This window comes from Pristis pectinata, chromosome 8 (genome assembly GCF_009764475.1).
Source record: "Pristis pectinata isolate sPriPec2 chromosome 8, sPriPec2.1.pri, whole genome shotgun sequence".
Taxonomy (NCBI): domain Eukaryota; kingdom Metazoa; phylum Chordata; class Chondrichthyes; order Rhinopristiformes; family Pristidae; genus Pristis; species Pristis pectinata.
Genome location: NC_067412.1, coordinates 4,812,412 through 4,825,491, shown reverse-complemented (window position 1 = coordinate 4,825,491; position 13,080 = coordinate 4,812,412). Strand labels below are relative to the sequence as shown.

At 40.3% G+C, this 13,080-nt stretch overlaps 1 protein-coding gene across 1 annotated transcript in view; it reads left to right on the top strand.

The window, feature by feature from the left end:
* Positions 1-546: 546 nt before the first annotated feature.
* baiap2l1a (BAR/IMD domain containing adaptor protein 2 like 1a) overlaps positions 547-13,080 on the top strand; it is a 107,571-nt gene continuing 95,037 nt past the window's right edge. The window contains exons 1-2 of the mRNA XM_052021898.1: positions 547-851; positions 5,069-5,144. Of these exons, the coding sequence (XP_051877858.1) occupies positions 801-851; positions 5,069-5,144 (127 nt within the window). The 5' untranslated portion in view covers positions 547-800. The remainder of the gene's footprint in view (positions 852-5,068; positions 5,145-13,080) is intronic.

Sequence of the window (13,080 nt, the reverse complement as noted above, 5' to 3'; positions counted from 1 at the left end):
TTCTACAGTAGCAGGGGAAAGGAGGAGTGGGTGTGGAGGGATGAACAGATCAAAGAGTCACAGAGACAATGATCACTGTATAAAGCAGAAGGGGGAGGCTTCTGAACAGAAAGCTGTGGAGGGCAAGTCTCTGAATATATTTGAGAAGGAGATATATGGATTTTTTTTGCTCAAGAAGGCATCAAAACAGGATAGGGAAAGAATGGGAAGATGGCACTGAGACAGAGGATCATTGTCATCCAGAATGGTGAAGCAGATTTCAAGTGTACTTGGATGTGCACTGAGAGAGTCCATGACTTGCAGGACGAAGTGGGATTAGACTGGATAGCCCTTTTTTGACCAGCACACACGCGATGGGCCGAACGCCCTCCTTCTGTGCTGCAATTTTCTTTTCCTCTCAGGGGCTACGGCCTGGAAGGTCTGCCCGAGGAGGTTGTGAAACTACAATTCCCGGGCGGCATTGCGGCCAGGGCGAACGGCGTGCGTCGGGGGTTGGTGGTGGGCATCGACGCCTGCGCGCTGGGGGAGGGCGGGGGCGGAGCCAGCGGGTACACGTCACGGGGAGCTGGCGCGGGGCAGAAGTTTGACAGGAGCTCGAGCGGCGGCGGCGGCGGGGCGGTTGGTCGGTCGGACGGACGGACGAGCGGCGGATCTCCCTCAGCACCCGCGGGTAAACCGGGCCCTTCTCTCGCCTTAAACCCGGGCCGTCCTCCACAGACGACACCCTGCCTGTTTTTCTGGGCGCTTTATTTTGTTTCTGGTTGAATTTTGTGTGAGGGGCTACGTTGCCAGGGGAAACTATGTCTCGCAAGCCCGAGGATATCAACAGGCTCACGGAGAACACCTACAAGGTGAGGACCCCCCCCCCAAAATGCTTTTAAATTAAAGTATACTTATTTTAAAGATTGCATTATTAATTATTTGCAAATGGCTGGTGCTGTTTCTAGTTCATCACTTTGGATGGTGGCACAGGTGAGTTGCTGCAGGTAAGGGCTCACCTGGGGAAGGTGAGGGGGCTGCTGGGCAAGGTCCAGCCTGCGGTAAACTCACCTGAAACATCATATTAGCCTCGCAGAAAGTGGATCGGCTAATTTAAAATCGTTGTCTTTCGGGGTGGGGGTGATGAAACTGATGACAGGTCATAAAAGGGCTGGGCATCGCTTCCACTCTGTACACTGCACCTACCTGTTTAGTCACCTTTTAAGCTGGGTGTGTTTGCGGACGTGGAGAGGCAGCAAGTGTGACTTATGTAGCAGATAATGTTTTCTTTCAGTTTGCCAAAGGGAATTTTCTGAAGTGTCTCTTTTGTAACTGTATGGAGCGTATAAAAGCTGTAACTTAGGTTTTGGAAAGCCCTGGGTCTGTGTAATCTATAACAATTTTATTTCAATAAAAATATCCCTCCCCTCCATAAAAAAAGTTATGTCACATATTGGTTTGGGTAATTCATTAGTTCCTATATTTTAGGCAGATTTGCTTAAATCAAAAGTGATTTCGAAGTGCCTTTTAAGATCTGTAATTGGTAGTTAAGGCTGTCCCTTGGAAATCTGAATTGGAAATTTGTGCTTAGATTTAAGAGATTTGGATGTCTGTTTATTCTGCTTGACTGAGTTCCTCCAGCAGATTTGTTTGTTGCTTTGGGTGTCTATAGTGCATTTCACACCTTGATGTCCCCGAGTGCTTCACACCCAGTGAAGTTCTTTCGTCATGTAAAATATACACAAGCAAGGTTCCACAATATGATTGTGTTTAGTTAATCTATTTTTAATCTTGCTGGTTGAGGGTTAAATATTAACCAGACACCATGGATAATTGATGCAGGGTTTCGACCTGAAACGTTGACAATTCCTCCTCCCTTCCCCCCCCCCACCCACCCACCCAGCTGCCCCCACAGATGCTGCTCGACCTGCTGAGTTACACCAGCAGATATTGTTTGTACCAGGAATAACTCCCCTACTCTTTCACAAAAACTGTACCAAAGTTCCTCTTGCATATGGGGCTTCTGTTTAACAGACTGTATATCCTTCAAAAATGCATAAAATCTAGGCTGATATTTCAGTACTGAAGTTTAGTGGAACTTGAAACCAAGTAAGAGGGCTATCCATTTAGACATGACTACCACTGTTTATGCCCTGATACTTGCCTATTTAAGACAAAATTATATTGTTCATGCTTTAAAACTCACACCTGCAGTCTTAGCCAATTAGTTTGAAGTTACTTTGGCCCCATTATGAGAAAAGTGACAGTCGACCTGATGGATTCGAGTAGCCATTGTGCTATGTACTTTTTTTGTGAATATTTTACATTTTCCAAGTCACTGTATTCTGGTTTGAACCATAAACGGGTCATATATTTATAGAGATTATCTCTCCAAGGACATGGAGATCTGCCTATTCCATTATTTTATACGGTGGGGGTGAAGTTTTGCAATTGACTGAATTGATATCAGCAGCCTGCTTTGTAAATAGTGCTCTGTAGTATATTGACACAACATACTAGAGCTGTCCAGTATATCAAAAGGGCATTGTGGGAAGCTAAGCTATTTTAAAAATTGCTTTATGATGTATAGTCCCAGTACCAGTTAGTGTGTGCCGAATTGAGGCATGTGTTGAGAGTGTTGGAAGGACAGTGACTGTGGTTGAAGATGTTTGCAGTCTGAATGCAAATGCCATGATTAACAATGTAGATACTTCAGAAGTGAATGTTGAGTTTTGAAACCAGTTGTTTATTTCTCATTAAATTTATGATGATTTGGGAAAAATGTGGAAAAATGGTTGCAACAGGATCCCACCCAGTCACATCTTCCCCTTTCCCCACCAACCCCTCCCCCTTCTGCTTTATACAGTGATCATTGTCTCTGTGACTCTTTGATCTGTTCATCCCTCCACACCCACTCTTCCTTTCCCCTGCTACTGTAGAAGGTGCAACACTTGCCCCTACACCTCCTTCCTCACTGCCATCCAGGACCTAAACAGTCCTTCTAGGTGAGATAGTGATTCTCATGAACCACCCTGGAACTTGTGTATTGCATTCAGTGTTCTAAATGTGGAGAGATTAAGTGTAAATGACTTTTGTGGAGCATGTGCACTCCAATGGCTGTTCTGAACTTCCAGTTACACATTTCAACTCCCCTTCCCATTCCCACACGACCTGTCTGTCCTCTGCCTTCACTGCCACGGTAAGGCCGAATGCAAACTAGAAGAACAACACCTTGATTCCACTTGGGCCACCTGCAATCCAATGGTATGAACATTAAATTTTCCAATTTAAGATATTTATTTATTAGTCACATGTACATCGAAACACAGTGAAATGCGTCTTTTTGCATTACTGAGAATGTGTTGGGGGCAGCCTGCAAGTGTCACCACTCTTCCAGTGCCAACGTAGCATGCCCACAGTTCCTAACCTGTATGTCTTTGGAATGTGGGGAGAAACCAGAGCACATGGAGGAATCCCATGCAGACACAGGAAGATGCAGGTAACCCACACCCCCTGTGTTCCTTTCCTGTTCCTACTGGTCTACCTAGATTCTCCCTCTGCCTTTGTTCACTTTTTCCAATTTTTCCTCCCTCCCACACCACCACCGCCCCCCGCCCCCCGCCCCCCCTGTCCAGATTTGTTACCTTCCCCCACCTGGTCTCATCTGCCCATCACCCACACAAACACTGATTTCTTCTTCCTTGGTTCTACTTGCTCCATCTGCCCATCATCCTTCCCTTATCTGGTTCCACATCACCTTCCACCCTCTGTCTTGTCTCTCCCCCTCCCCTCCTGGCTCCACCTGCCCAATTTTTTTCCACTTCTCACCCACCAGCCTTTATCTATTCCTCCTCCTTCACCTGGCTCCATCTGGCCATCATCCCCAACCTCACCTGCTTCCACCTATCACTTACCAGCTCCTATATCACCCCTCCTTCTCACCTCTTTATAATGTCTATCTTCCCTCTACATTCTCAACCCTGATGCGGGGTCTTGATCTGAAACATCATCCATTCCTTTGCCTCCACAGATGCTGCTTGATCAGCACCTCCACTCTCTTGTGTCTCCATGTGGTATAAATTGGTGGGTTAGGCAGATGGATGGTAATCCAGGAAAGGTACTTGTACATTGTACCGGTATAGAAGTTCCTCCAAACTTCAGTTAATTAGAACATAGTGTTTTTCTAGAGGCAACTCTACTCCATGACACAATTTGTGCTTAGCACTTTGTCCAGAATACTATTGGTGGAAGAATTATATTAGTTAAAAAGTACATTTACTTCCCATCTGCCAAAACCAACCCAGTTTCAAGAAATGGCATTTTGGAAGTTGTCTAATTGGATTGAAGCTTAAGGGAATTGAGGGACTGCTGCAATCTTGGTTGAATTGCTTCCTGGTTTTTTATTGCTCAAGTAGTGCTGCAGCATGGAACTTGTGAATTGTTTTTGGCTGAAACATTCTGTGGGTGTAGATTCAATAGATATCAAAGGAATTTTTAATTTTGGAGTGTAAAGTTTTGAACATTGATCTCTCCTTTATAATACACTTATTATACCTGGGGTCCCAATAAAACAGCATTGCCACTATTGAATTGATTAAGATTACCTTTTTTTATATATGAATGACTTTCTTTTGTTGAAAGCATTGTAAGTCTGTGGTATAATTGCTCTTTCATTGGATAATTTGGGGGTTTTAAATTTGGGTTTTGTATTACAATGGGTCAAACATTTTAAAAATTCTTGTAACAAGTCTTCAAGAAATGTTTAAGCTTTGTAACTAATATATTGTGGTGTCATTTTACTTTGGTAATCAAATGCTGGGGTTCAATTATGGCTATCAATACAGAAAACTGCAAATCATCAAGTGTGCTTGTAGCTGAAATGCAGATGCTTAACACAAGTGTGCATTTTTGTATATGCTTATCATTTCAAAATACTGTAGAATTGTTCCCATTTATAAACTTTCATTTTGGATTCAAATTCATTGCAATCAAAGCCATGCAAATGTCACCCACTATTCCAGTAAGCTCTGTTGTTATAATAATAAAAATAATAATAAATATTACAATAGATTTTTCTGTTTTCCTTCAGACTGTATTGGAACAGTTTAATCCAGGATTACGGAATCTCGTAAATCTAGGCAAAAATTATGAAAAAGCTGTTAGTGGTAAGTGTTCAATTTAAATGTGTGATGGTTCATTTAGGTGTGCTGTCTACTGCACTTTGGTAGGTTCCTGGCACCACAAGGAGGAACCTGTAACTCCAGGAACTGCACTTGATTACAGATAATGATCTTCCTATAGATACTTAATGTTTTACATGCACTGCAGGTGGCAAGGAATTCTGACCTGTTTGTGTAGTGTTTAACTTCCCATCAGTCCCGACTGGATTTTCAAAACTATTACAATCTCAGGTATATGAGCTCATGCAGTATCAGATACTTTTTTGACTTGTTTGTAAATTGGGATATGTTTTTGGGCTATTGATCCCTTGAAGTAAGTAAATCACCAATTATGTCTGGTAAGACCTTGATCTTTGATTCCGTTTTGAGAAAGATGCATATATGTTGTAACTGATATTCTTCGTGAACCATCAAATAATGCATCCACTTTGGAAATGTACAACTTAATTGTATGAGAAGGAGAAATAATAGCCATGTATGGTTCAAAACCAGAGGTTAGGGGGCACCAAATTGCCCTTTCCATTGTTAAGGAAAAGAGAAGTGAAAAGATTGAGAAAATTAATGTGGTTAGCAACATGATGTAGATTAACAATGTTTTCAGGGAACAGAATGGGCTTCTAAAAGGGAAATGGTCTTAAATCACATCATTAGACCAAAGGGACATTCACATTGCAGTAGAAATTAATTATATTGGATCAGGGCTGAGTGAAAAGAAGTGGATTCAGCAGACAGAAAACAGTTCCAGACAAGAAAAGAGTAAAGGGCACAATAATGGATGCAAAACAGAAACCAGTATTAAGGAAGGAGGCAATATATCAACAGAATTTCATGCGAGCATTCATCTTACAATAATGTAAATCAGATTTAGGACAATGTAAGAGGCACGATTAGCAAGTTTGCAGATGAGATTAAAATGTTGATAGGTAGTCTTTAATCACAGAATGATATTAATGAATTGGTAAATGGGCAGAGACATTGCAGATGGAATTTAATCATGAAAATGTGTGGTGTTACAATAAGACTAGGATCTACACTATAAAGGTAGGACCCAAAGAACAGAGAAATCTTGTATATGTCCAAGAATCCCTGAAGGCAGCAACACTGGTAGTTAAGGTGGTGAAGGAGATTTACAGGGTGCTTGTCTTCATTAGCCAAGGTGTAGAATATGAGAACAGGTTATCTTTGGAGCAGACAGACTGAGGGGAAGCCCATGATAGACAAAATCGTGAAGGAGCATAGATAAAGGTAGATGGTGAGAAACTTTCCTCTTAACTGAGGTGTCTAAAAATAGAGTGTAGGTTTAAGTAAAGAGAAGGAGATTTAGAGGGGACTTGAAGAATTTTTTGGTCCAAAAGGTGGTTGAAGTCTGCAATGCCATGCCTGAGTGGGTGATGGAGGCGGGTACTCTCACAAGTTATATAATCTGTTGGAAAGAGTGACATCAAAGTGATAAAGTTGATAACATTATAGGAGTCAGGCCATGAAGTACATTAGAATTAAATTTGATTAAATAAGGGACCTAAAGCAAATAACTTGGGAGAACTTGTTCGGTGCTTCAGTACAAGATACATAGAGCACCTTTTTAAAGGTTCAATAATAAACATGCGAAGAAGATGCATTCCCAAAGCCAACATTTCTAACTAAACAATTGTAACCCTGAATAAACAGCAAATAAGCAAAATATTCCAGTGGGACAAAGAAGGTAGTTGGTTGCAAGAAATTGTAGAAATGTATTAGAAAAATGATTTTTGAAGTAAGAGCGATAGAAAAAGCGTAGAAGCTAAGATGAAGCATGCATTAAAATAAACATTTTCATAAAACACTGCTATATGAATACTTTAGCACTATTGCTTTGTTATGGACGACGGTACACTTCAGAACAACGTTAGCTTGTTCAGAAATTCAGGGTGTTTTTCCTGAAGAACTAGTCTGTATGAACTTTGAATTACCTGGATAAGCTTTGAGTTTGATTTCTGTAGTAATTTACCTTTTGTATGTTAATGGATATATTAACAAACATTTGTTATTTCATATTTTGTATATTTTTGCAGACATCTGTCTTTGCAGGGACAATCTGTGAGCAATAGTTGAATTGCTTCTGTTATAATTTGCATGTGTTTTAAGACTTAGATTTGAATGTCACTTGTACCTTTTCAGTATTCAGCTTGAACCAATAATATTGCTAAGACTAAGGTCCCTTCAGCTGTCTCTGACACCTGATCTGATCCCATTGGGTTAAACTTCCCTTTGAATGTTCCCCTCTGTCCCAGAGGCGAATTTGCAAAATTTCTCTTGATTCTATCATTGTTTCCCTCGCTTTGAATTTATTTTGTCCATGATACCCACTACTTGCTTTCCCAATAGTATTCAGTAGTCACCCAACTTCCCTTGCCCATTTTAGTTGATATTGTTAAGATTCCTCCACGTGCATACTTCCTTTCCCACTCCCATGCACAACCACCAACTACCTCGTACCTGCTTTCCTCATCCCTCTCAAAGTAACCAACCCTTGATCATTCTGCCTTTGCATCTTACATCCCCATCTCCAAAATCGTTTTCCTCTCCAAAATCTTTGAATGTGTTCCTCCCTGTCTAAGCCATGCCAGTCTTTTGTGTGATTGTGTTTAAATATCTTTATTAGAATTTCTAGCTTGCCATTGTACTGGAACAGCCTCACAAACCTCATAATTTAGCATTCTCTGGTCCAGTATATATTCCCTATTTCTAATTACCCTTGAAGGTGGTGAGCTACCACCTTGAATTGCTGCTTTTTGTGATAAAGGTGTAGCACTATGTTCTTAAGAAAGGGTGTTCCAAATGTAGATACAATTATGATTAAGGGATGCTAATACAGTTCCAAGTCAGGATTGTTTGTAACTTGAAGGGAATCCTGCAGGTGATGGTGGTTCCATATGCCTGCTGTCCTAGCATTTAGTAGTAGAGGTCATGAATTTGGGAGGTGCGATCGGAGTAATCTAGGTGAGCAACTGCAATGCTTCTTGTAGACAGTATGCACTGCAGCTATGTTGTGGTGGAGGTAATGTTTTGGATTGGTGGATGGAGTGTTTTTCTAGTGGGCTGTGTTGAACTGGATGGTGTTGAGTTCACTGAGCATTGTTGAAACTACATTCATCTGGGCAAGTGGAGAGCAACATACTCCTGGCTTGTAGATAGTAGAAAGGCTTTAGGTTATTAGGAGGCAAGTCACTAGCTTGCTCTTGTAGCTGCAGTATTCAAGTGACAGCTCCAATTGACTTTTAGGCCAATGGGTACTCCCCAGGATGTTGATGATGCTATATAGTGATATCGTTGGTTCCCCCGACTTCCTCCTACCTCTGCAAAATCTGATTTCCATTCAGTGTTTACAATCCTGGCAGCTGAGGTTGAGCCTGACCATTCATAACCTTGGTGTTATATTTGACCCCAAGGTGAGCTTCTAACCACATATCCACTCCATTATTTGCACTATCTACTGTACTTCTAACTTAGAACCTGCTTCAAATTATTGATTGAAAACTTCAGCCTCAGACTTGAATTCATCTTGTGTTCATCTAAAACTCTGCTATTTTAATTTGGTCTAAATCTTTTTGTCTGTCCTTTATATTTACTGACCCTGAAATAAAAACGGCCTCAATTTTAAAATCTTCATCTTGTTTTCAAGCCCCACCTGGGCCAAGTTCCATGTATCTGTAATCACTTCCAACCCCATATCATGATGTGGGATCACCTCCAGCTCCATAAGATGTCTGCCCCTTAATTTCTGGCCTTTTAATCATCCCTAAACTTAATTGTTCCACCAGGGCTGCAGTCCCTTCAGTTTATTTGGAACTAAAATTCTGCAACTCCTCCCTAACCCCATCCAAAAACACTCTACTGAAACCCACCTTTTCACTTTCTCTCAGTCCTTTTGTGATGCTTAAAATATGACTTTTGACCAAGTTTTTGATCCTCACCTTTTGTAGTTCAGTGATTTTGATGTCTCTTGTGTTAAAGGTGTGATACAAATGCTTGTCATTTAGTTTAATAACTTGTATGCCCAGGCTAGTTTGTATTGAATGCCATGGCCTTCTGTGGACCTAAACAATCCTGCTAACCCTAGCAGTCAAGATGAAGGATCTTGACCTGAAACGTTGACTGTCCATTTCCCTTCATAGATGCTGCCTGACCCCCTGAGTTCCTCCAGTGTTTTGTATGTTGATGCTAATTTTCTTCTATGGTTTGAAGAATTTGTTGGGTTTCTCCACATTAAAATTATTCATCTACATTTTCAATCGTTTGTTTAAAATTTGGGGGAGAAGATTAGTCAGTTTCATGAGGTCCAAAGTCTCTCACTCCCGGTTATTTGGCTTCTCATTATCTAATTTTAAAATCATTAATTTAGAAATTCTTGATAGCTTGACATCTTTCAGGTGAAAAGGCACAACACACATTCCACTACTTAATGTTGTCATTGCACTATTGAACTTTTTTCTGTTTCTCTCAAATTGGAAAGGTACAATTCTACATATGGTCTTGCCTTGTCCTTACCATGTTGAAACCAAGGTCTTTTGGTGCAATCCTTGCAGCTTTCATAGACTTTTACCTTAAGGGGGTGCACATCTGGTGGTGTTTAATTGTTACTTATTGATTAATCTTTTTCAGTAAACAGTATCTTACACTTTGCTGTGGATTATCACTTTTTGAAGAGCTTCAATGCCACATTTTCACTTGGTCATTTAATAACAAGTTAGTTTGTTTATTCCTCTTGTCTGTTTTTTTTTAAGACATTTTCTATATTCCTCAATATTTCTGACTCTTCCTCAGATGGATGTTCAAGCTCTTTTAGTCTCTCCCTGTTGTTCAATGTTCAGTGTTCCTACATGTATAAAGTGCTCCAGGACTCTTAGTAATGTAATAAGTGTGCTACACATTAAGAGGAAGACTCCACTTGGAGTGGTAAGTTAGAGAGAAAAATGGCACAGAAGTCTGAGTGATGGTCAAAGTAGATGGTCTTTGAACAGAAATAAATAGAAGATGCTGGAAATTGTTGGCAGATCAGGCAGCATGTGTGGAATTTTGAGATGTTAGAAGACAGGAAGCTAGGGAACTACAAACTGGTGAGACTTGTGTGAGTGGTGGGAAAATTATTGGAAGGAAATTCTGAGGGACAGGATTTATTAGCATTTAGAAAGGCAAAGACTGACTATGGATAGTCAACAAGGCTTTATGCGTGGGAAATTGTGTCTCATGAACTTGACTGAGATTTTTGAAGAGGTGACAAAGTGGACTGACCAGAGTAGGGTGGTAGATGTTGTCTACATGAACTTCAGCAAGGTCTTTGACAAGGTCTCAAGTGGTATGCTGGTCTGGAAGGTTAGAACGCATGGGACTCAAGATAAGTTAGCAAACTGGATACAAAATTGGCTTGGTGATAGAAGACACGGTGGTAATGGAGGATGGTTTTTTCAGATTGAAGACCTATGACCAGCAGTGCTGGATCCTTTGTTGCTTGTCATCTATACTAATAAGTTTGATAATATAGGTGGCATGATTAGTAAGTTTGCAGATGGCACCAAAATTGGTGGTGTACTGGGCAGTGAAGAAGGTTGTTTAAGGTTATAGCAGGGTATAGATCAACTAGGAAAGTAGGTAAAGGAATAGCAGATAGAATTTAATGCAGTCAAGTGCAGAGTGGTCCATTTTGGGAAGTTAAACCATGGTAGGACATGCACAGTGAATGGCAAGGTTTGGGGAGTGTTGTTTGAGACTTTGGGATACAAGTGTATGGTTTCCTGAAATGGGCTAGAGGGGGTGCAGAAAAGATTCACAAGGATGTTGCCCAGATTGGCAGGCTTGAGTTTATCGTAGGAGATTGGACAGACTAGGTCTGTTTTCTCTGGAGAAAAGGAGATTGAGAAGTGGCATAATAGATGTACATAAAATTATGAGGCAGAGGTGGATAGATAGCCAGTGTCTGTTTTCTATGGCAAGGGTTTCTAAAACTAGAGGGCATGAGTTTAGGCAGCAGATTTATAGGGAATATGAGAGGTAAATTTTTCACACAGTAGCTGGCATCTGGAATGAGCTGCCAGAGGTGGTGGTGGAAGCAGGAACAGTAACAACATTTAGGAGGCATCTGCACAGGTACTTGAATGAACAGGGTATAGAGGGATATGGAATTAATGCAGGCAATTGGGATTAGTATAGATGAGCACGATGGTCAGCATAGACACGGTGGGCCGAAGGGCCTGTTTCTATGCTGTATGACTCTGACTATGATGTCCATATACATTCAGTTTGTTCCTTGTCTTTACTAATCTCTTGAATTGTGTTAATTTTCTTTGTTCAATTTGGTACCATTCTTTCTATGCTGTTCTACTTATTGATGAGCCTTTATGTTCTTCCTGACTGTAGTGCAAAGAGGTTTGCATTTCAAGATCGACCACAGTCTATGGATAAAATTAAAACAATGTTGAATGGTTTAATCTTTCCTGTTGTTCACTAAATAGGAATAGGATAATTGCAGATATTGTCCAACAATGCGAGCATTTGAAAGATAAACTCTAATTTAATTGAGTGCATTTTGGAGTATTGCTCTATTGTTGATCTTAATAAATTGCTTTCAAATGATGAATCTTTTGTTCTTGTGTTCTTTCACCCATGACACACTTTTATTGCTGCAGTATCATATAAGATAAATTTAAAATTTTCTTAATTCCCATTTGCTTTTTTCCTGGATCTTGTTAAAAGTAAGATAAGCTGAAGGAAAATTGCTTACCAACTAGAAAATGAAGTCCAGAAAAGGGGTGTATAGAACTTGCTTGAGAACCTCTAAGTTTGGTACTAAGCCTTTAATCTGATTGACATCAGTGTGTACTCAAAGCCGAACTTGCATGCTTTTATGAAACCAAATTTTAATGTGAATCTTTTTTACACACAGACACACTCACACTCACACTCACACTCACATATATATATATATATATATAACAATAAATATAATGAAGATCATAGAATTGTAAAACAAGAAGTTCCAACAAAGAAGGAAACCAATTGTCTGTTCAAAGAAAGCTATTCAACCAGATCTCACCAAGTAGCATTATCCACATCAAAGTTCTTTTTTAAATTGTGATGAGGGATTCTGTCTCTATCACTATTTCAGGGATTAAATTTCCAATCCCTGTCATCTAAGTGAAATGTATTTCTTCATCTTCCCTCTAATTCTTCTACCGATTACTTTAAACCCAAGATCCCTAACTTGTGATACTATTCCTACTGTAGGAACTGGATCCTTTCTATTTACTATATCTCGGCCCTTCATGATTTAGTACATCTCAATTAGATCTCACTTCAGTCTTTGTTCCAAACAGAACAACCCCAGCTTATCCAATCATTCCTTGGAGCTAAAATTTGCCAGTCCTGGAAACATCCTTGTAAATCTCCTTTGCTCCCTCTCTACCGCAATCACATCTTTCCTGTGAAGTGGTGTCCAAAACTGAATGCGGTACTCAACCCAGGGTCTAGCTGATGTTCCATGCAATTGGAGCATTACTGCTTTATTATTTGTCTCAGTAATAAAGGAATTCCTTTTTGACCACTTTATCAATCTATGCTGCTAACTTTTAAGGGTCTGTGGATATGCACTCAAAGCTCCATCTGTTTTCCACACTTCTGTGTATCTATCCATTTATTGTTCATTGATTACATGCACCTCCCCAATTGTATCACCTCTGGATTGGATTTCATTTGTCACTTTTCTGCCCATCTGACTAGACTATATGTTTCTGTGGTCTGTTTTGTTCCTCTTTGCTAACCACAGGGTCAATTTTTGTCATCTGCAAATTTCATTATCATGCCGTCTGCGTTTATGTATAAATCATTAATATATACTACAGAAAAGAGAGGCTGGATACTGGGCTGTGTGGAGTCTCACTGGTAATAG